At 40.6% G+C, this 23,088-nt stretch overlaps 1 protein-coding gene across 1 annotated transcript in view; it reads left to right on the top strand.

Annotated features, from left to right (window-relative positions):
• Positions 1–23,088, top strand: part of RAVER2 (ribonucleoprotein, PTB binding 2) — a 63,693-nt gene that overhangs the window by 33,657 nt on the left and 6,948 nt on the right. The window contains exons 6-9 of the mRNA XM_040978421.1: positions 1,278–1,348; positions 2,381–2,492; positions 5,252–5,460; positions 22,396–22,507. Coding sequence (XP_040834355.1) covers positions 1,278–1,348; positions 2,381–2,492; positions 5,252–5,460; positions 22,396–22,507 — 504 coding nt within the window. The remainder of the gene's footprint in view (positions 1–1,277; positions 1,349–2,380; positions 2,493–5,251; positions 5,461–22,395; positions 22,508–23,088) is intronic.

Here is a 23,088-nt window from a genome sequence, read left to right as displayed (position 1 = left end):
GGGATTGTGGTTTGGTGCCGTGGTTGGTCCTCACTTGGGATGCCTGCTTCCTGTATCATAATGCCTGATTTGAGTACAGCTGTGCTGTTTCTCTTCTGTTTCCTGCTAATGCACACTTTAAGAGAAAGCAGATGATGATGACTCAAGTACCTGGGTCACTGAAACATGGGAGACCAAAGTGGGACTCAAGTGGAATTTCGGGTTCCTGATTTGACTTGGTACAGCCCTTTGCAATTGTGGGTACTTGGGGAGTGAACCAATGGATAGATCTCTTTCTCTCTTTGCCTTTCAAATGAAATGAAAATAAAAATTTGAAGAGTAGAAGTATTGTCAGAAGCTTTTCTAGACACTAAATACTTTGTGTATTATGTACATAATGCTTTGTGCACATAATACACAAAGTTCGCACATTGCGACTACCCTTTGATTAGATTAAGTTCTCTGTGTATTTCTCCGCTAAGATTATTTTATTTAAAAGAAAGGAAGAAATTCTATTGGTAGTTCATTCTCCAAATGCCCTTCAAGGTGATGCTGCAATAGACCAAACTATGGAGTGAATAATTTAGTCTGGGTCTCCCATTTGAATGTCAGGGACCTAACTTTGACTGCCACCTGCTACTTTCCAGGGTGCATGTCAATGGGAATCTGGCATGGGCTCAAATTGAATCTGGCCACTTTGAGATGGATTGACGTTATCTCAGTCAGCATTTTAGCCATTGTACCAGATGCCAACTCCTCTTCATATTATTCTATGCCATTTTTGAGTGATTTAACCAATTATGTAATACCCATTGTGAAATATACCCAAGTATTTTTGACTCATATTCTGGATTAAGAGTATGGTTGCCATGTATTCCTTTAAATCTTTATATAGTTTGTTACTTTTGCTTTCATTATGTAATTTTAATGCATATTTTAAGGTTGGTTTTACGTAAACTTTAAAAAAAATTTGACCAAGTCAAATAGGTTCCATTAGTGCTGGGCTTAGTAAAAGATGGAATTAGTTTTGTTGCACCAAGTGTTAGAGTATTGTGAGCTCAGGTTTGTGTTTTACAATTATGCCAAAGATGTTGGAACTTGAAACAGATTGTATTAGTTGAGTCACAATGTAAAGAATCTGTCACTTTTGACCAATGACAAGGTCAATTTATGGTTGGACTTTGAATCGATTTCTTAGAAGTATAAGGAAATACTCATTTGCTCTTTATTGGAGCTTTTGTTGTTTATTTTTAATTTGCCATATATCATCAAGTTAAATTTATACTTTTCCTATGCAGGTCACAATTTGCCACCCATGATGAATCCATCTGTCTCCTCTGCACTGTTACAATTAAATAAAGCACACCAGGTTTGTAAATAGCACTAATACTGAAGCATCAAATATGTAATCGAATATTTTGTTCTTAATTGTTAAAGTTTTTAAGAAGTTAGATGAGTATATTACATTTAAAGAAAATCCTTATTAAGTTTTGCTATATAAAGCTAGAACTTCATATATCAGATTCAGTTAAGTAAACCAAAGCAAAGGAAGGAAGCAGCTATATTTTCTCAGTTTTTCCCGTAAATAAATAGTGGTTCAAACATAAGGATTCTTATCTCATCTTGAAGAAATTATAGGGAGAACTAAAAGAATAATTCAATTTTTATAATTCATTCAATGTTATAATACATGTAGTTATGTTAATATTTCAAAATAGTTACATATACATAGTAACATTTTAGATAAAAATTACTTGTTTCAGCTGTTTTTAAGCATATAGAATCCTGAGGATGAATCAAAATTAACATCAGTATATATATATGCCATTTTTGGCATCATATCACCATATATATATATGGTGATTAAGTCAACGGATAGCCCTGAACCCAGCATTTTGACAGATAGGAGTTTGCCCCCCCTCCTTTATTTTTTTAATTAAAGCAATGCTTTGTTCGGTTGAACAGTTAGTAAAAATAACTTTTTCAGCAAAGTTTCTAGGGTTTTCATGAATTTGAAAGTATTCTCAAGTACTGTAGTCATTTACCTGCTGAAAAAAATAGAGCTCTAGAAATATAATCTTTCAAAGTTATTGTAGATAGTATATTCCTCAGTTTAAATTTTTCCAGGTATCCTGTTTATTGGATGATTAGACCTAATGGGTTAATACTTTGTCATTTTCACAAAGCTCAGTATTGGTGAAACTTCTGATCTGTTCCTTCAGAATCTTTGTTATCAATGACATAGCAGCAATGAATGAAGTTTGAGAATATCTATACTAATAAGTTAACTACAGCACTGTTTATTTCTTCCCAAATCAGTTTGTTCCTGTTCTAGAATTAGAGCTATGTTAAAGTTGTACCTTTTACCATGAGCCAAAATTTTGCTTTCTCTTCTTTGTAGAAACCTGGTTTACTTGGAGAAGCCCCACCTATGGTGCTTCAGACAGCGTTAGGGAGAGGGTCATCACGTCCAATGAAAACAGAATTGGGACACCCTGGAGAAGCACATAAAGGTAAATAGTGCATATTTATGGAAAAATGTATTTGCTGAGATAGTGAAGTTGGAGTTTATCTATATTGTACTTTGATTAACAGCAGCGTTAGGAATGTCGCAGCTATAAAATGCATGAGGTCAGTGAAGTCATTTGGTTTGTTCCTGTCCATGTATCCCTTGGCAGGACTGAAACTTTAATAAATGTATAGCAGGCTAATTTTTAAGTTGATAATTTAGTATAGCCTGTGAATGATGTTATAAATTTCTTAATGGCCCTTGGTAGAAAAAGTCCTACCCTTTACAAGAAGGTCAAATTTGAGTTTCATTCAGTTATTTAAAATACCTAGACTTCTCTTTACTGTTTCAATGGATAAATTGTTGATAGACTTGCTGCTATGCCAACCTAAGACTTCCCTTGTTGAATATGCTTTAATGTTTTATGCACATTCACAGCAGTGTGAGGTAAATGTACAAATATATAAAATATGGAAATCCATTTGAGATTGACATGAATTGGGCTGACAGCATGTAATAATGTATATCCATTTAATTTTTGCTTGGATAAGAATCTTGCTTTTATAAAAGGAATGTCTAGCATTTGTTAATTAGATCAATGAAGGCACATGTTGTATTGTGATATCCAGTTCCAAAGTTCATTTTTTAAGGCTAAAAGTATGCAAATGTTTATTAATAATGTTGTATTCATTAAACATTTTGCTTTAGCATGTGTTACATTAAAAACTTTGAAAAGTTCATGTGCAAATAAATGTAAAAGAAGAAATAAAGTGTCTTATCTCCATGTTTATTATTATTTTAGTTTATGAGAATACATTTTTGATTTACATTGCAGTAAAAAGACTTATGTTTTTGTTTCAGCAAAACATTTATTGAAGAGTGTAATTGTGGTGGGGGAGAGGGTGGCAGAGAAGAAAGAGATATTTCATTTTCTGGTTCACTCCCAGAATGGCCCAGGGTGGACCAGACTGAAGTCAAGAGCCTGGAACTTCTAGGTCTTCCACATGGGTTTCATGGATCTGCATACTTGGGCCTTTTTCTGCCTTTGCAGTTATATTACCAGGGAGCTGAACTGGAAGTGGAGTAGCTCAGACTGCAACCAGCCCTTAAAAGGGATAGCAATACTACTGGCAATAGTTTAACCCATTGTACCACAGTATTGGCATCTATTTTCTCTTATTGAAAGATTTTGAAAGGGATAGACAGAGATCTTCTATTTCCTGATTCATTCTCCAAATGGCAGCAGTGGCTGGGGCTGGTTCAGGTGGCATCCTGCAGCCCAGAAGTCTATCTTGGTCTCTTACTTGGATGACAGGGTCCCAAGTATTTGGTTTGACTTCCTCTGCTTTTCCAGGCACATTAGCAGGGATTTTGGAGTGGAAGCGGAACAGCCAAGACTCAAATCAGTGCTCCAGTATGGGATGGTAGTGTCATTGGCAGTGACTAAACTGGCCGTGCTACAACACTACCCCATTGACTTACTGATTTTTATGAAGTGGAATGGTTCCAAAGTAAACTTGAATTTTTTCAGAAGTTCTTATTTCCTGGGGCCCGGCAGTGTGGCCTGCCGGCTAAAGTCCTCGGCTTGAACACTCCAGGATCCCATATGGGTGCCGGTTCTAATCCCGGCAGCTCCACTTCCCATCCAGCTCCCTGCTTGTGACCTGGGAAAGCAGTGGAGGATGGTCCAAAGCTTTGGGACCCTGCACCTGTGTGGGAGACCCAGAGGAGGTTCCCTGGTTCCTGGCTTCAGATCGGCACAGCACTGGCCGTTGTGGCTCACTTGGGGAGTGAATTATCGGATGGAAGATCTTCTTCTCTGTCTCTCCTCCTATCTGTATATCTGACTTTGTAATAAAAAATAAATAAATCTTAAAAAAAAAGTTCTTATTTCCATAAGTAAAGTGTTAATTTTTTAGATTTCACATTTAATGCTTATTCACAAATACTGATTAACAAGAAAAATAACATTAAGTGAAAATGAAGTCTTGATATGTAGGCTGATTTTAAGTCAGCCTTTAAGTCATTGAACCTGGTAATTGGAAAGAGATAAGCATATAATTGTCTCATTAGCTGCTGCAGACAGCTAAGCAAATTTATTGTTGGTTTTAATAAAACTTTATTAAGATTTATTTATTTATTTGAAAGAGAGACACACACATCACTACCTCCACCACCCGCCATCCAAAGAAGGAGTGCACATGGTTACCTTCCATCTGGGTGAGATTGCAGCTGGGAACCAGTAACTCTATCTGGATCTTCCCAGATCTGTCCATTAGTGCTTCCTAGGGACTTGTACAAAATCTGAAGCAGAAGCGGAGTAGCTGGGGCTCAACACTGACATTGTAATATGAGGTGCTGAGATCCCAAGCAGTGGCTTCCCTTGGTTTAATAAGGCCTGTTCCTAGAGAGCTCCTAACCTGAACACATTTAATTATTCTTTCCAAAGATAAATGTAACTTAAATGTCACAAAGCAGACCTTGTGCTTAGCTTAAAGATTAAAAAAAAATAAATATGATTAAGCATATTTATATATTCAAGTTATTGAAACTAAAAACATCTTTACTAATTTTTTGTCATGGAAGAACTTAACTTCTGAACTCACTTTCTGATTTTAGCTATTCTCTCATAAGTACAAAATAGGTTTCTCCATATTTTGCCTGTAACATAAAGAGAACTATTTGAATCTTGTCTAACCAAAAGCCTTTTATCATTTATAGTTCACTACAGTATCTATACTGATTGAAACTCTTTAACAACAGGTAGAATGGGCATGCTACCATCCTTTCCAAATCAACACATTGGTGGACATCCAGGGCCCGGGCACGGTAATACTCAAGAGAAACAGTCAATTGTAGAAGGAAATTTCCCTGGGTCTCAGGGCTATCCAAATCCGGCTGCAGGAGGCCTGCTGACAGGACACCAAAAGCATCAGCAAAGCCAGACACAAGGCACAGAGATAAATTCAGAGGTAAGAAAATGCTGTTTATGTCAGTGTATATATCTGTATTGAATTATATATGTTCTTGATGTATAAAATTAGATATATATTCCTTTTAAATGATGTGTTCAGTGTAATTATTTTAATAATATATTCTGATTTATAGTTATTCTGTCGGTATAATTTAGAAGTTTCATAAAGCAGTCTTAACTACATTCAAGATTGAAAGGATGTTTTAATATTCCTACCAGTATATACACGTGGCTTATAAACTTCATGATTCTGTTAGTGAAAGAATGCTTTAATATTTTACATTCATATCTCAGAATTGAAGAAAGCATAGCAGTGTTTAAAAATTTTGTCATAGTAAATAAGCACCTATCTTATTTGTTATCCTTAATTCTCCAATTTCTAACTAACTCAATGAAATATTTTCATACCTGTTAAATATGTAGCTATGAATACTTTATAAATATTTGTGTTTTTGAAAAGTTTGGAGAATGCGTGACTTTCAAAAATAATTGATATTTTAAAATTATAAACTATTATGTGCAGAGTTTTGTGGTTTGAAAAAACTTAGCAGTATCATTAAGTTTAGTAATACTATCAATGCTGTTCTTTAAAATATACTTTTTTTTCCTATTTTATGTGAATGTTCTATATCTACGTGAGGTATCTTGACATTATAGAACCAATTCTATTTGAAATGTATCCACGTCAGTTAGGAAACTGGTCTGTGCAGAAGAATCTGGTCTCTGTTTTAATTCTGAAAGTTCAGTTATTTCATTGGTTTATTTGTAAATGTAACAGAAGTAGATTGAATAAGATGTAATTTTAATTGTGTGCTAAAATATCCTATGATTTGTAAATGATACAAAGATTTTCATTATAAGGAAAATAATTTGTGTATTCAAGCTTTCAGATTATTAATACTAGGTTTTATATCACCTAGTCATACCAGGGTGTATAGATAGAATGTTCTGTTGTCCATTAGAAAGCGAAGGAGATTATAGAATAAGTTTATCTCCAATAAACTCATACTTTGATCAAACAAAATTAAACAGCTCATGTATAAATACTGTATACATTTTCGCAATCTGGAATTCATTGAAAGTAACAGCCTTCAGAAAAATTGCACTTGAGGCAATTCACATGGTAGCCAAAATGGGGCATAGTCTGGGAAATTAATCCTTTGGAGAGTCATGGGACCTAGATGTCCTAAGTAGCATTTACTTTACAGTGATTCTAGTTTCCGGATTTTTGTGTTTAGAGTCACCCTAACTTTAAAGAAGAAAGGAAATGGAAAGTGTTGGACTCTTGATACTCTGCATTCCTGAAAATTTGTTTTGGGGAGACGGGGTGATATGTGTATTTTTTTGGTTGGTTTACTTGGGTAAAATGTATGTATAATATAAAGTCATTATCGCCATTTGGCTTTTATTTAATTAATTTATTTATTTATTTATTTTTAAGATTTATTTATTTATTGGAAAGCCAGATACACAGAGAAGAGGAGAGATAGAGAGGAAGATCCTCTGTCCAATGATTCACTCCCCAAGTGAGCCGCAATGGCCGGTGCTGTGCCAATCCGAAGCCGGGAGGGTCCCAAAGCTTTGGGCCATCCTCCACTGCTTTCCCAGGCCACAAGCAGGGAGCTGGATGGGAAGTGGAGCTGCCGGGATTAGAACCGGCACCCATATGGGATCCCGGGGCGTTCAAGCCGAGGATTTTAGCCGGCAGGCCACGCTGCTGGGCCCACCATTTGGTTTTTAAAAAGATTTATTAAAGAGGGAGAGAGAGAGGTCTTTCATCTCTTGATTCACTCCCCAAATATCTGCAGTAACCAGGGTTGGGACAGGCAGAAGCCACAAACCAGGAACTGTCTAGGTCTTCCATGAAGGGGAAAAAAATGTCAGTGACCTAACTAGGGCTAAAACCTACTGCCTCCCAGGGTGCATTGTTGGCAGGAAGCTGGAATTGGAATTGGAGTCAGAGCCCAAACATTGACACTTGGATGGCTGCTGGTTCCCAAGCAGAGCTTATACCACTGTTCCAAATACTGACTCCATTTTAGCTGTTTTTAAATACGGGATGCACTGAGTACTTTATGTGCTTTGGAGCTGTTGTTCAACTGTTAACTGTTGTCAAACTCCAGAGCATCATCTCATGTAGAAACTCTGTTCCCATTAAACAGTAACTTTTCTTTTAGGATTTTATTGATTTTATTTATTTTTTGGAAAGGCAGATTTACAGAGAGAGGGAGAGACAGAAAGATCTTCCATCTTCTGCTTTATTCCTGACATAGCCACAGTGGCTGGAGCTGGACCAATCCAAAACCAGGAGCGAGGCAGGAGCTTCTTCCAGTTCTCCCATATGGGTGCAGGGACCCAAGGCTATCCTCCACCATTTTCTGAGGCCACAAGCAGGGGGTTGGATGGGAAGTGGAACAGCCAGGATGGCATCCGGTACCGGTTTGGAATCCTGGTGCTTGGAGAATGAGGATTAGGCAGTTGAGCTATATATGGGGCCTCAAAAAAGTAGAGGGCTATAGTATTTGTTCATTTTTATCTGACTTATTCCATTTAACCGTATAATTTCAAAGTTCATCCTTGTAGCTTGTATCACACTTTCCTTTTAAGTTTTTAAGACTATATTCAGGATCTGGTGTGGTAGCCTTGCAGCCTAGTGGCTAAAGTCCTTGCCTTGCAACTGCCAGGATCCCATATGGGTGCCAGTTCATGTGCTGGTGGTCTTGCTTCCCATCCAGTTCCCTGCTTGTGTCCTGGGAAAGCAGTCGCCTTGGGGCCCTGCACCCATGTGGAAGACCTGAAGAAAGCTCCCAGCTCCAGACTGGCTCAGCTCCGGTCATTGTGGCCTCTTGAACCTGAGGATGGAAGATCTTCCTCTGTTGCTCTTTTTTTTTCTGTATATCTGCTTTTTCAATAAAAATAATTGTTTTTCTTTCTTTCTTTCTTTTAAGACTGCGTATTCAGGGCTAAATCTTTGCCTTGCAACCACTTGGATCCCATAGGGTTGCTGGTTTGTGTCGGCTGCTCCACATCTCTTCCAGTTCCGTGTTTGTAGCCTGGCAGAGCAGTTGAGGATGGTCCAAAGACTTTGGATCCTGCCACCTGTATAGGAGACTGGGAGGCAGCTTCTGGCTCCTGGCTTTGCATCAGCTCAACTCTGGCTGTTGTGGCTGTTTGGGGAATGAACCAGCAGATGGAGGATCTTTGTCTCTCCTCTCTGTAAAACTACTTTTCCAAGAAAGAAAAACTGCATATTCATATGTCTGTGTTAGTGGGGAAATAATAATTTGTTTATTCATCCATTCATGGGCACTTGGATTATTTCCATATCGTAGCCAACACTTGTTTTTTGCTTTTGACTTTGATTTCGTTTTTAAATATTAGCTGTTTTCGTTTAGGTTATAGCAAAAATATAGTGGATTAGGTGGCTTAGGCAACACTTTTCATAGTTTTAAAGGTTAGGCATTTAAGATGAAGGTACCAGCAAATTCATTTTTTAGTGTGGGTTCTGTTCTGATTGCCAATAGCCAGCACATGGAAGAGGCTAAGTAGAGAAGCCTGGTGCCTCTTAATCCCATGAGGTCTGGGGAAAAGTGGATCAGCAGGTACTAACAGGTTAGAAGGAAGTAAGAAATTTTGCTGTTACGCTGCAGAGGATGATTTTAGGTAACAGTTTACTTGTATCACAGAGTGGGGGGACTTGAAGAAAGGATTTTGATAATTTTTTTAATTCCTTTTGTGTTTTATGTGAAAGGCTTGATACAGGGGCTGGCACTGTGATCCAGCAGGTGAAAGCTGCCTTTTGTGATGCAAGCAGTCTGCATTCCTGGGCACTTAATTGAGTCCTCCTTCTTTCTTACAGATTTGTTTGAAAGGCTGAGAATAGGTAGAGATCTTTCATGAAGTTCAGGTTGTCAGTTTTTGCTTTGTGGCTTGTGCTATTGGTATCATAGCCAAGAAGTAGTTGCCATGTGGGTTTTTTTTTTTTTTGTCTTCTTGAAATAATTTTACATTATTAAATGTTAAATTTAGGTCTTTGATCGATTTTGAGTTAATGTTTGCATCTGGTATTTTGTAAGGATTCAGGTTCATTTTGTTTGGGGACATCCAGTTTTCCCAGAACAGTGTGCTTTTCCCCTTTGAATGATCCTGGCACCACCTTGTTGAAAAGGCTTTATTACGTATCTTAGAACTTAATTCTGGGCTGTTTATTTCATTGGTCTATGTGTCTGTCCGTATACTGGTACTAAACTGATTTGATTATTATAGCTTTGTGGTAAGTTTTGAAGCTAGGAAGTACAATGTCTGGCTTTGTTCTTTTTTGTCTTTTTCAAGTTGGTTTTATCTATTTGGACCCCTGAATTTTAGGATAGAGTTTTTTGTTTCTGCCAAAAAGCACAATTGCGATCCTGAGAAGGATTGTATTGAATCTGGGTAATGATAATATTGGATAGCACTATAATCTGGGTAAAGAATATATTGACTGTATTGATTTGGATAATGTTGACCACAGATAGAAATACTAAGTCTTTGAATCTATGAACACAGATTGTTTTTCCATTTATATTTATTGGTAAGTTTTTTCAGCATGAAAGAAGGTATAAGACTTTTTTTTCCATTTTTTAAATTATATTTCTGACAATCTTTACATAGCTAATTAGGGTATAAAGGTTCAAGGGCTACAGGAAAGTGGGTAAGACTATTATTTCTATATTGTTTCCTTCATGTATTTGAGGTAAAGGTGGATAGTCTCTGTTTGCCCAGTTTTTCACTGCCAACTTTTGTCCTCTGTCTTTTCATGGTTAGGGTTCTACGTCTGGCAGTTCAATTGGGGAAATTCCCAAAGAGACTTTGAGGTGTTCCCAGACCAGATCCTTGTATGTACTAGCAAGTACAGGGCCCAGCACAGTCCATCGCCCTGATCAGCTGGTGGTGGCAGTTGCTGGGTCGGTTCTGTAGGATATAAGACTTTTACCCCAGTTAATTAGCAAGTATTTTGATGCTATTGTAAATGACGTTCTTTTTAACCTACTAGCTTGATTTTGGTATTCTGCAACCTGGCTAAATTAGTTTATTCTTACAGGAACCCCATGTATGAGTATATATGTATTTTAAGATTATTTATTTTAAATAAAGAGGGAGAGGCAGAGAGAATGATCTTTCATTTGCTGGTTCCTGCCCCACATGACCCCAACAGCTGGAGCTGGGCCAGCCTGAAACCAGGAGCTAGGAGTGTCATGTGAATTTCCTGTGTGGGTGCCAGGGACCTGAGTATTTGTGCCTTCTTCCTTTGCTTTCCTCGACACATAAACAGGGAGTTGAGTCTGAAGTGAAGCAGCTGGGACTTGAGCCAGTGCTGCTACGGGGTGCCAGCACCATGGGTGACAGGTTAATCTACTATGCCATGGCACAAGCCTCATGTGTGTAATGTTTAGATTTTTTAACATATAAGATTATGTCATCTACAGTTAAAGGTAATTTTACTTGTTTTAAATTTATTTTTAATTTTTTTTATTGGAAAGTCAGATATACAGAGAAGAGGTGAGAGAGAAAGATCTTCCATCCATTGATTCCCAAGGGGCTGCAATGGCCAGAGCTGCACTGATCCGAAGCCAGGAGCCAGATCTCCCCTGCCGGTACAGGGTCCCAAGGCTTTGAGCTGTCTTCTCCTGCTTTCCCAGGCTACCAGCAGGGAGCTGGATGGGAAGAGGGGCAGCCAGGACACGACTTAACTGCCTGTATGGGATCCTGGCAGTTGCAAATTACTTTAGTCACCAGGCTACTGAGCTGGGCTCGTAATTTTACTTTTTAATTTAAATGTTTTAAATGGCTTCCCTAATTGTGCCAGCTAGAACTTCCAATACTCTCCTTAAAATCAGCAATAAACATGGGTGTTCTTTTCTTTTCTTGTTCCTGATTTTAGAGGAAAAAGTCTTTTCTTATTGAATGTAATTTAGCTATCAGCTGATCATACATGACCTGTATTGTATCGATGATTTTATTCTTCTCCTATTTTATTTAGTGTTTTCTTAATGGGTGCTTAATTTTGTTTAGTGCTGTTTCTGTGTCGGTTGAGATTTTTTATTATTATTCATTCTGTTAATGTGGTATATTACATTAATTCACTTTTTGGTTTGTTTCTAAGGCAGAGAGAAAGACAGAGTCAGGGATAGACCTTCCATCTGTTGACTCATCAAATGCCAGCAACAGCCAGCTCTGGTCCTGGTCTCTAACATGGGTGCCAGGAGTCCGAGTATTTATGTCATCATCTGCTGCCTCCCAGGATGTGCAATAACGGGAAACTGTATTGAAAGCAGAGTAGTAGGGATTTGAACTAAGCATTGTGATAGGGGTCTTAACTATTGCACTACAACATCTTCTTCACATTGATTGATTTTTTTGAAAGGTAGAGTGAACCATATGCTGGTTCACTTCTCAAGTGGCCACAACATTAAGGACTGGGCCTGGCCAAAATCAGGAACTGGACTTCCATTGAATAGCAGAGACCCAAGTACTTGGACTGTCATCTGCTGCCTTCCCAGGCACAATAACAAGAAGCTGGATTAGAATCAGAGTGCCAGGACTCCAATATTGGATACAGTGTGGGATACTAGTGATGCAAGTGGTAGATTAACACATTGTCCTGTACCCAGAGTTTTACATGTTGAACCATTCTTACATTCTAGAAATAGATTGATCATATTGTATAATTTTTTTGTAAGGAAATTTCTTTTATCTTTGATGATGATTACATAGTTGGAGGATGAATGCCCATATGGACCAGTGATCAGAGTAGGAAGGGTCAAGGAATGAGGAAAAGTGAATGAGACAATTGTTCCTTCCCCTCCCCACCCTTCTGTATATGGGAGAAAGGATGAACGATGGCCATTCAATGTCATGCTTGGGTCCCCAGTGTGGATCATGTCTTGAGGGCACTGCCCAAGTGGTTCCAACAGCTCTGAGATGCTGCTGATTTTGTTGCCCCAAGTTTCGTTGGCTGACACAGTCCATCTTAGAGTCTCCGTTTACCCAGATACTTGCTGTCAAGGCTTGGCCTGGAGAGTTGTCCAATTTATTCTTCCCTCCATTCTCTACCATGGTACTAGATGTCCTCTGCAGACCTCAGTGAGCTGTGTTGTCTCAGCATTCTGTCCACTACACAGGTTTTAGCAACCAAGGTCATTTCTGACACATGCACTACATGGTCAGATGTGATTTGCCCTGTGGTTGGAGTTTTGAGACCAGTGGTCCAGTTTTAAGTCTCCCCAGAGAAACTTTACTAGAGGTGACCACAAACCTGACTCCTGTTTGTGCCCTCCAGTGTGTGGTCCAGCTCAATCCGTCACCCATGTCAGCCTACACACACACTGGAGTTTGCAGTCTCCCAGTCAATTCTGGCCCACAACTATTTTGTCTTTTAACATTGAGTGCTACAACTCAGTCCTGCCTGGCTCACTTCCAGACCCAGCTCTCCCATGGTTCACCAGGTGTCAAGACTTAGTGCATCCAGTCCTTCACACACTGATTATTACATACAGCAGTGGTGCTGAAACCTATTCCAGCCTGGCATACCCAAGACCCAGCCCACACCCATGATGAGGGATGCTGCAGCCATTCTCAGCCCAATTTGTCACCCCTAGTTTGACTCACACCCTTGGGAACTGCAACCTAGCAGGGGCATCCACTTAGATCTCCTGCCAGGCCTGTTCCCAGCTACAGATCTTGTGTGTGCTGGTGTTTTCTCTGACCCAGCTGGGCATAGCCAATCCCCCTTCTTGGCCTTTGTCATTTGATGCCTAGCCATACCCAGCATGCCTGCATCTCAACCTGGCTCCTGTGCTTGCCAGTATGCTAAGGTTTGGGTCAGTCGGAAACTCCTCCCACCACAACAAGTGGAGCAGCTTCGTCTGGCCTGCTCTAAGTCATGTGGTCACCAGCGGGAGGTGTACAACTCAACAGGGGAGTTCAGGATCCCCCACCAGGCCCCCTCCCAGATCCGGATCTCATGCTTGCTAGCCGGTGCTAGGCACTTAGCCAGCAGACTCTGTTCTCCAGTCTCGGGCTTTGTGTGTGCTGGTGTGTGCTGCAGCCTGGTCTGTCCCACACCCAGTTCTTGGGTTCATCTGTTGGTGCTGCATTTTGGACCAGCACAGTCTGTTCCCAACCATGGTGCCCAGGTGTCTTGGGGTTTCATAGTGATGCCTAACTGAGCCCATCACTACTCCTAGCTCTTGAGTAAACCAGCAGGTATTATGGGGTGAGCCCACATAACCCACAGAGTCTGTCCCAGACCTGGTTCTCTGGCATGCTGGTTAGTGTCATGGCTCAGGCTAATGTGACCTATTCCAACACTTGCTGGTGGGTACTGTGGTCTAGGCCTGCCAAAATCCCCCAGCCATTGCTTTCATGTACACTGGTGGGCAGTGGGCTACTGCAGTTAGCTCAGCTCAGGTCTCCTACGTGGGGGGACACAATGGTCTGCTCCATTTCACCCAGTCTCAGACCCATTGTTTAACTGCCAAGTGCAGTAGCTTCGTTGGTAGAAGTCTGCTAGAAGTCATTTCTGACCTGTGCCATTCTCACTCAGTAGTCCTCCCTCCCACACATCCCAATACCCTCTTCCCTGAGCAATCTACAGCCCCCTCACCCATAAATGCACAGTTCTTTCAACAGTGTGGCTTGCTGGCCTTGAGCCAGGCCTACCTGCCTGGATTGCATGCACATTTGCTTGGTTCCCTAGACCTGGTGTGCCACTGTGTGCCCACAACATACCTATAAAAAAATAGGCGAGGCAACTATGCTGGCACACTGATACAGTTAGGACAGTTTTGGCATTAAACAGGCCCAGAATGCCCACCAGCTATTAGTCTCTTTTGTATCAGCATTTTAACACTTGCCTAGGTACAGGGCAGCCTAGGCATTTACCAGTAGCTGGGGTGTATAATCCTTTTAAACTTCGGACTTTGTTTTGCTAATGTTCTGTTGAGAATTTTTACTTTGCTGTTCATAAGGTATACTGATCTGTAATTTTTTTGTTGTTATCATCCTGGGATACCTGGCCAATGCTGCCCTCCCAAAATGAGGTTCTTTCCTCTTAATGCGAATCTAAAGAGAGTTGAATTAGTTTCTTTTCAGATGTTTGGGAGAATTTACTTGTGAAGATAAATATTCATTGGTTTTTATTTTATAAGGAAATTCTATTTATTTTTAAAATTTTACTTTTTATTATTATCATTATGTGATTCAGTTCCATAGGCCCTGGGATTTCCCTTATCCCCTTCCCAATTCGTTTCCCCCCTCACTGAGTTCCCCTATATCATTACTATAGTATAGTACTTCATACACAGTCCTATGTCCATCATTGTGGGCATGGACAGTGGCAGAGAGTCCAGCATCCTATTATCAAGATATAAGAAACAGTTTCATTGGGAGTCTGTCTTTGTCTGGAACTAGAGATGCATACTGCATTGTATCCTCACTTTCTGGATATGATAGTCGCTATTACACAGTTACTATACATCCCTTTAAAGAAAAGCCACAATACAAAATCAACAACAGGAAGAAAAAAAAATTAATAGCACCATGAAGTTAAATAACATGCTACTGTGAATGACTAATGTGTTGCTGAAGAAATGAAAAAGAAAATCAGAACCTTCTTGAAGAAAATGATGCTTCTGTATGATCTTTGAGTCACTGAAGAATTTAATCAGAAGAAAGTGTTTTTGAAGAGATGAAGCTATCAAAAAATATCAAAATCCATGAGATATAGTTTACGCTGATCTTTGTTGGTGAGATGTGTCTTTTTTTTTTATTTTATTTTTTTATTTTTTTTTTTAAAGATTTTTTTTTATTTTTTATTATTTTTTCATTGGAAAGGCAGATATACAGAGAGGAGAGACAGAGAGGAAGATCTTCCGTCCGATGATTCACTCCCCAAGTGAGCGCAACGGGCCGATACTATGCCGATCCGAAGCCAGGAGCCTCTTCCGGGTCTCCCACATGGGTGCAGGGTCCCAAAGCTTTGGGCCGTCCTCGACTGCTTTCCCAGGCCACAGGCAGGGAGCTGGAAGGGAAGCGGGGCTGCCGGGATTAGAACCGGCGCCCATATGGGATCCCGGGCGTGCGAGGCGAGGACCTTTAACCACTTGCGCCACCGTGCCGGGCCCAGATGTGTCTTTTATAGGCAACAAATAGATGGGTTTTGTTTTTTAATCCAATCTACTAATCTATGATGATTGATTAATGAGTTTAAGCCCTTTTTATTCAATGTTAATAGAAATAGGTGGTAATTTGATCCTGTCATTTTAGCAATGGGTTGTTCATTGATTTTTTTTTTTTTTACATTTTATTATTATTTTATGATACAGTTCCATAGGCTCCTGGTATTTCTCTTATCCCTGCCCCAATCCCCCCCAGTCCCACCTAGTTTCTCTATATTATTACTAAAGTATAATTCTTCTTACACAGTTATATGTCCGTCATTGTGGTCGTGGACAATGGCAGAGAGTCCAGAATCCTATTGTCAATATATAGTAAGCAGTTTCATTGTAAGTCCATCTTTGTCTGGAAGTAGAAATGCATATTGCATTGTATCCTCACATCTGGATATTAGTCTCCATTTCACAGCTACTGTACATCCCCTCAAATGAAAAGTCATAATATAAAATCAACAATAGAAAAATAGAAATTTACATTGACATGAAGTTAAATGACATGTTACTAGTTATGACAATCTCCATTACACAGCTACTATTCGTCCCCTTAAATGAAGAGCCACAAAACAAAATCAGCATCAGGGGAAAAAAAGAAATTAACAACACCATGAAATTAAATAACATGATACTAAATGACTAACATGTAGCTGAAGAAATGAAAATCAAGAACCTTCTTGGGGCCTGGCGCAGTGGCGCAAGTGGTTAGGTCCTCGCCTTGCATGCCCGGGATCCCATATGGGCGCCGGTTCTAATCCCGGCAGCCCCGCTTCCCTTCCAGCTCCCTGCTTGTGGCCCGGGAAAGCATTCAAGGACAGCCCAAGGCTTTGGGACCCTGCACCCATGTGGGAGACCCGGAAGAGGCTCCTGGCTTCGGATCGGCATAGTATCGGCCGTTGCGGCTCACTTGGGGAGTGAATCATCGGACGGAAGATCTTCCTCTCTGTCTCTCCTCTCTGTATATCTGCCTTTCCAATAAAAAATAATAAAAATAAATCTTTAAAAAAAAAAGATAAGAACCTTCTTGAAAATGATGCTATTGTATGATCTATGAGTCATTGAAGAATTTAATCAGAAGAAAGTGTTTTGAAGAGGCATCAAATCCCATGCAATATAGTTTCCACTGATTTTTGTTGGTGAAATGTGTCTCTTCTAGACAACAAATAGATGAGCTTTGTTTTTTGATCCAGTCTACTAATCTGTGACGTTTGATTGAGCTTAAGCCCTTTACATTCAGAGTTAAATATACATGGGTGGTACTTTGGTCCTATCATTTTAGGAATGGGTTGTTCATTGATTTAGTCTTCTGTTGTCATTTTACTGGGCTGTTCTTCCCATTTGCCTTTGGTTTTGGTGGGTGCTATTCCTCTTCTTGAAGTATCATTTGTAGGGCAGGTTTGGAAGGGGCAAATTCTTTTAACTTTTCTTCACTGTGGAAGAATTTTATTTCATTTTCAAAGATGAAAGAAAGCTTTGTGGGGTATGTTATCCTAGGCCGACAATTTTTTTTTTCTTTTAGAATCTGGAATATATTACTCTATTCTCTTCTTGCCTGTAGAGTTTCCTCTGAGAGATCTCCTGTGAGTTTGAATGGCATTCCTTTACATGTCAACTGATTTTTTTCACATGCACATTTAAGAGTCTTTTCCTTATGTTCGCTTGAAGAGAGCTTAATGATCATGTATCTTAGTGAATATCTCTTTTGGTCAAGTCTGTTGGGAGTTCTGCGTCCCTCCTGGATGTTGTTTCCCAATTCTTTCTCTTGATTAGGGAAATTTTCCTTGATTATTTTATTAAATACATTTATAAAACCAGTTTCTCTTTCTGCACCTTCTGGGACTCCCATAACTCCTATATTTGGCCTCTTAATAGTGTCTTTCAATTCTTGAATACTTTTTTTAGCTTGACCCAGCTCAGCTTCCCGCCATTTGTTTCCGCCTGACGACAGGAAATATCTTCCAATGCTGAGATTCTTTCTTCTGCTTGTTTCATTCTACTTTGGAGACTCTCTACTATACTTTTAATTTGCTCTACTGTGTTCTTAATTTCTGATATCAGCCTTGATTTGCTTTATTGCTTCCTTAAAATTTTGAACTCTTGCATGTGCTTCTCATTGTTGATCAGAAGCTTTAAAATGAGTTTTCTGAATTCTGTATCCCCTAATTTCTCCATGTCTTCCTCAGTGAACACTGAGGTTGGCAAAGGATTTTGCTCCTTTGCAGGGAAGTCTTCAGTAATACTCACTGTGCCTCTGTCTCTTGTTTTGCTCTTGGTCATTGTACTTCTGGTTAGCAGATTCATCTCTTGGAGTAGGTTGCTAAGCTGTGTCACCCACAGGTCTACAGTTCGATTGGTACACAACTCTTTGTTTGCAGTCACTTCTGCTACAACCTCCAGTGAGTTCCAGGTCTGGGTTCTTATTTTAGGTTTCCGTCATGGTCTCTGTAGCCCCAGCTTCTCGCTCACCAGTCTCCACCTTCTGTGCTACCTTGCTGAGGCTGCACTGTTGTCTGTACAACCTTTCTCCCACTTCTAGTTCCAGCAGTTCCCAGGATTAGAGAGACACCAGGTGTCCTGTATACCTCGGTTGTTGTTGGTGCTGATCTTGTCAGAGCCTATTGGCCGTTAGGTCGGAGGGCCATACGTATCCTTTTTGACCTGAACAAATTCGTAGTCATTATTATTTTCCTGCGGGACCAGTGCAATGCACTGAGCTCAGTGAATTCTTGCCAAGCTCAGCACATGCGCAGCTCACTGTTGTCCTCTGCAGTCTTAAATTCTTTGCCACACCATACTAAAAGGCGCCTGATGTTTCACTACTAGAGTTCTTGATCTGCTGGCCTCAGGTCTGAGGGCTACCCAGACCTATCTTGGGGATGGAACCTGTAGGATGCCACAGTGTTGCAGTTCACTGAGGCAGAAATGAGTTCACTCCCAATTCAGTGCATGCGCAGTCCTGCCCCATCGCTTTTGCCTCCTTAAACAAGATGGCACCCAGTTTGGCTTTAGGAGGCTGACTGGGCTGTGAAATCCACCCTGTTCCCGCACTGCCCATCTGGGACCTGCTCCTCTGTCTCTGCTTCTGGTCAAACCAAACAGACCAGCAGAAAGAGCAGTTGTTTATAAGTTAATGTCATGTATAGCCAGAATTAACCCCCATTATGACTATATCTTGCTAGTCTGAATATTTACAGAAAACTGTCAGACTTTGCTGGGCACTTTTTTTTTTTTTTTTTTTTTGTCTTTTTTTATTATTGCTGGGTACTTTTTGATATGCATTTCTTTTTTTAATTAGAAAGTAGATACAGAGAGTAGGAGATAGCAAGAGTATGGTCTTTGCTCTGTTGATTTACCTTCCATGTGGCTCAAATGGCTGGAGCTGAGCTGATCCAAAGCTACGAGCCAGGAGCTTTTTCCAAGTCTCCCACATGGGTGCAGGGTCCCAAGGCATTGAGTTGTCTTCAGTTGTCTTCCCAGGTCACAAGCAGGGAGCTGCCGGGATACAAACCAGTGCCTTAGTGGGATCCTAGGGCATTGAAGGTGAGGATTTAGCTACGTGGCTACTGTGCTTTTTCCAGTATGCATTTATTTCATTATTGCCTGTTAGGATGTTCATTTTCATGAAGCAGAAAGTAGAAGGGGAGATAAGACTAGAACCCAGGCACTTGGTGATGAGATGCAGATATCCCAAGTGACAACTATATCACCAAATATGTGTGTTTGTAACGGTCTTAGCTCCAACATAAATGTTTTGAATTTAAATGTATTTTTAAATGTTTGTTTCATGGATGTATTGCTACATTCAAGTGATGGCATGGGAAAGAATGGGGGTGAAAAAGGGAAGTAAGGGAAAAGACCCCCACCCTCCCTCTGGTGACTCTGCAGCAGGGAGAATGGAAGGGTATGTAAGATACTGCACCACTGCTTGCTGCCAGATCACATCAGCACCAGAGGACCCTGATCTCTACTGATTTCGCCCCAGGGACCCTGATGGGGGAAGAGTCCTGAGGATGTTGCTTGAGTAGTCTTAGTTGTTCTGAGCTGGGTTTGGCTTCCTTGCACCAGATGTGAGATACCACTTTCCCTATTTGCTAGCTGGCTCGCTGTTTTGGTGTGTCCATAGCCTTAAATACTAGATGGAGAATTTGGCCTCTAGTGTTGTTCAACCTGTTCTTTCCATCCTTTGGTGAGCCACTCAAGGGCTTCTGTTGAATCAGGTAGACTAGCTGCCCTGTCTTTCATGTATATTCCAGTATGTTTTGCCTTACACATAGTCAGCAGCCAAACAACATTTGCTTCAAAGCCAGACCAGATGACCATGTTAGGGTTCCTTGAGATTGGGAATCCCATGGCATGGACCCATCAGGCTGACTTCTAAGAGACCCTACTGAGTTGGTCCCCAGACTTGGCTTCAGGGCACACTGCAACTCAGCCCAGTCTGTGCCCATACCTGGCTCTCATTCTTGTGAGTGGCTGCTGCAGGCTTTCCCATCCCATTCACAGATGCATCCCTAACTTTCTTCAAGTTAGAGTTGCCACCTAGTTGGCAGATTGCTGAGGATACCTTCTAGACCGACCTCCAGAATCAACTCTCATGCTTATGTCAGCCGCAGCTGCTGTATCCCAACCCAGTCTGTCCAACCCCTATTGCTGGTTCCTGCATGAAGCAAGGGGTGCCTTTGCTTCTTAAACTCAGCTCTTGTGTGTCCACATGCCACTGAGTGCTGTGGCCTGGCCCATCCTATCCCTGACATGTGCACCATGGGTGTTGCGGCCTGGTCTGGCCTACCCACCAGACCTGGTTCTTACTGCACCTGCTGGAAAACCCCCTGAGTACCTTGACCAGGCCTGGCCTAAGCTGCAGCTTGCTCTGCCCAGACCTAGCTCTTATATTGACTAGTGGGTTCTGCAACCTAGCCTAGACCAGTTCAGCCTGCCCCATGCCCAGGCTTTTGCATGTAACTGTGGATGCTACAGTCTAGCCTAGCCCAGCCCAGCCCAGCATGCGCCCAGACCTGGTTCTTGTGCATGCTAACAGGTGTTGTGACAAAGCCTCATGTGGCCTACCCCCAGTCCCAACACTCGGTGGTGGTGCTACAGCCTAGCTGGGGTGACCCTAAAGAACCCCTACCAGACCTACCCCAAATACGACTATTGTGAGCACTGGTGGATTCTGTGACCTAGCCTGACTTGGTCCTCCCCGAACCCTGGCTCTTGTGCACATGATCTGATACTTGACCCTGCCTGACCCAGGGAGGATCTCCTTTCTGATCTACCCCATCTCAGCACCTTTGATTAGCTGTAGATGCAGTGACCTGACCCCAGAAATCATTTTATATGTCAAACAAGCCCTCAATGGTCCCTATTCTGGTCCATCCCCGGTCCGCTTTTCCTTACCAGTATACCCTTCTCCTTGTGCTCGTGGAGATGGCAGTGGTGTAGGGTGTACCTGGTTGGTGAGCACACATGGTGGCACAGCAGGCTCTCTGCCACCTTCTCCCAGTATCTTAAGAAAAAAAAAATAGGCACTATATTGACACACTGGTATAGTTATCAGAGCGGGCATTAATAGCCAGCTCCATTGTTGGCTGCTTTTCTCCCAGCAGTGATAACACTTGCCAAGATACAAAGGCAACCTAGGCAGTTGCCTGCAGCTGGGCACCACTTATATATGTAGGGTTTTTGCTTATAACTTGAGGGTCCTCCATGCTAGCGTAGTGGATGAAGTCCTTGCCTGGTGTGTACCAGGATCCTATATGGGCTCCGGTACATATCCCAGCTGCTCCACTTCCCTTTCAGCTCCCTGCTTGTGGCCTGGGGAAGCAGTAGAAGACAGCCCAAAGCCTTGGGACCCTGCACCCTGGCTTCAGATGTGTTCAGCCTGTTTGTTGCAGCCACTCGGGGAGTGAACCAGCAGATGGAAGATCTTTCTGTCTCTGCTTCTATCTGTAAATCCAACTTTCCAAACAAGTCTTTAAAAAAAAAACTTACTTGAACTGTCATATACAGTAGTCTCAGTTTCTGAAGGATAGAAACTCTGCTTTACTTATTTTTTTTTTTTAATAATTTTTTTATTTGAAAGGCAGGTTTTACAAAAAGACACAGAGGTTTTCCATGTACTGGTTCACTCCCTAGATGGTTGCAACACATGGAGCTAATCAGATCTGCATCCAGGGGTGGCAGTTTCTACTTTCCCACGTGGGTGCAGGATTGCGTCCTTTGCTGTCTTCACTGCTATGAAAGGGAGCTGGATTGGAAGTGGGACAGTCATGACACACTAGCACTTACAGTGCTCGTTTAATAACATTTTTTGAAATAGGACACGTGTGAAGTTTGTTTTTTCTAGTGAAGAGGAATTATGGTTCAAGTGAGAAGGTTTTACCTGATGCTTATTTCTCTTTCAGTTCTAAAGTTCTGTAATACTAGCATAGGTTTTTTTCCTCTGGCTCATGGCTTTGTTGTAACAGCCTTGCTATTACAGGCATTTGGGGAGTTATTCAGAGGATGGAATATCTCTATCTCTGTCTTTTAAGTGAATAAATAATCCTTTTTTGCTTAAAAAAAAGCCAACGAAAAATAAAATGTTTAGATCATTTAGCTCAGTATTGTACAAGTTAATATATTATCAAAAATTCCACAGATTGTTACTGTAGCAGATATGTGTGTAGAGTTTTATTTTTGTCTTACCTATTAGTAAGCACCACTTCTTTTGTTTTGATAAATAGGCTACATCTAAAAATCAGACTTCACTCCTGGGAGAACCACCAAAAGAAATCCGGCTCAGTAAAAATCCGTATTTGAATTTGGCAAGTGTGTTGCCCAGTGTATGCTTATCTTGTAAGTAAGGGCTCTCAGAATTTTATTGTAAACTTGCTATAACTGAGTTTAATTTTGACTCAATGAAAACAAATACTACCTGTTGACATGTTAAGCCCTTTATCATAACCCTATTGATTAAACTGGGAAAAAAAAAAAAGAACTAAAGTTTAAGACGGTAGGTATTAAAGATTTTTTATGCTATTTCTATAAAGAATATAATGTTTATTGAATCATGGTTGAAAATAATGGGAGCAAAAGAATTATTTGGAGTTGATGTTTGATTGATTGATTGATTTTTTTTGTGAATCATAGGTTTAAAAATCTCAGCAATCTAGTATATCAGTAGTGTATGAGCTACTCTAAAAAGGGCTGAGCAACAAATCAAAATACAATTCTTACTTACTTCCCCTTCCTCCTTCAGGTAGTATAAATCAGCTAGCATTCAGTTTTGTGGGAAGAATCACAAATGTGTGCTCTAGGCACAAAGATATCAACTACAAGTATATCAGTATTTATTATTGGAGGTGGTTAAGTAAATAACTCAAAATGAAATATCACACAACTAAATTTAATTGAAGGATATCTGCATACAAATAACT

The sequence above is a fragment of the Ochotona curzoniae genome, unplaced genomic scaffold (genome assembly GCF_017591425.1).
Source record: "Ochotona curzoniae isolate NIBS_2020 unplaced genomic scaffold, NIBS_Ocur_1.0 contig_291, whole genome shotgun sequence".
Lineage (NCBI taxonomy): Eukaryota > Metazoa > Chordata > Mammalia > Lagomorpha > Ochotonidae > Ochotona > Ochotona curzoniae.
Note: the sequence above shows the minus strand (reverse complement) of the source record. Positions and strands in the feature narration are given on the sequence as shown.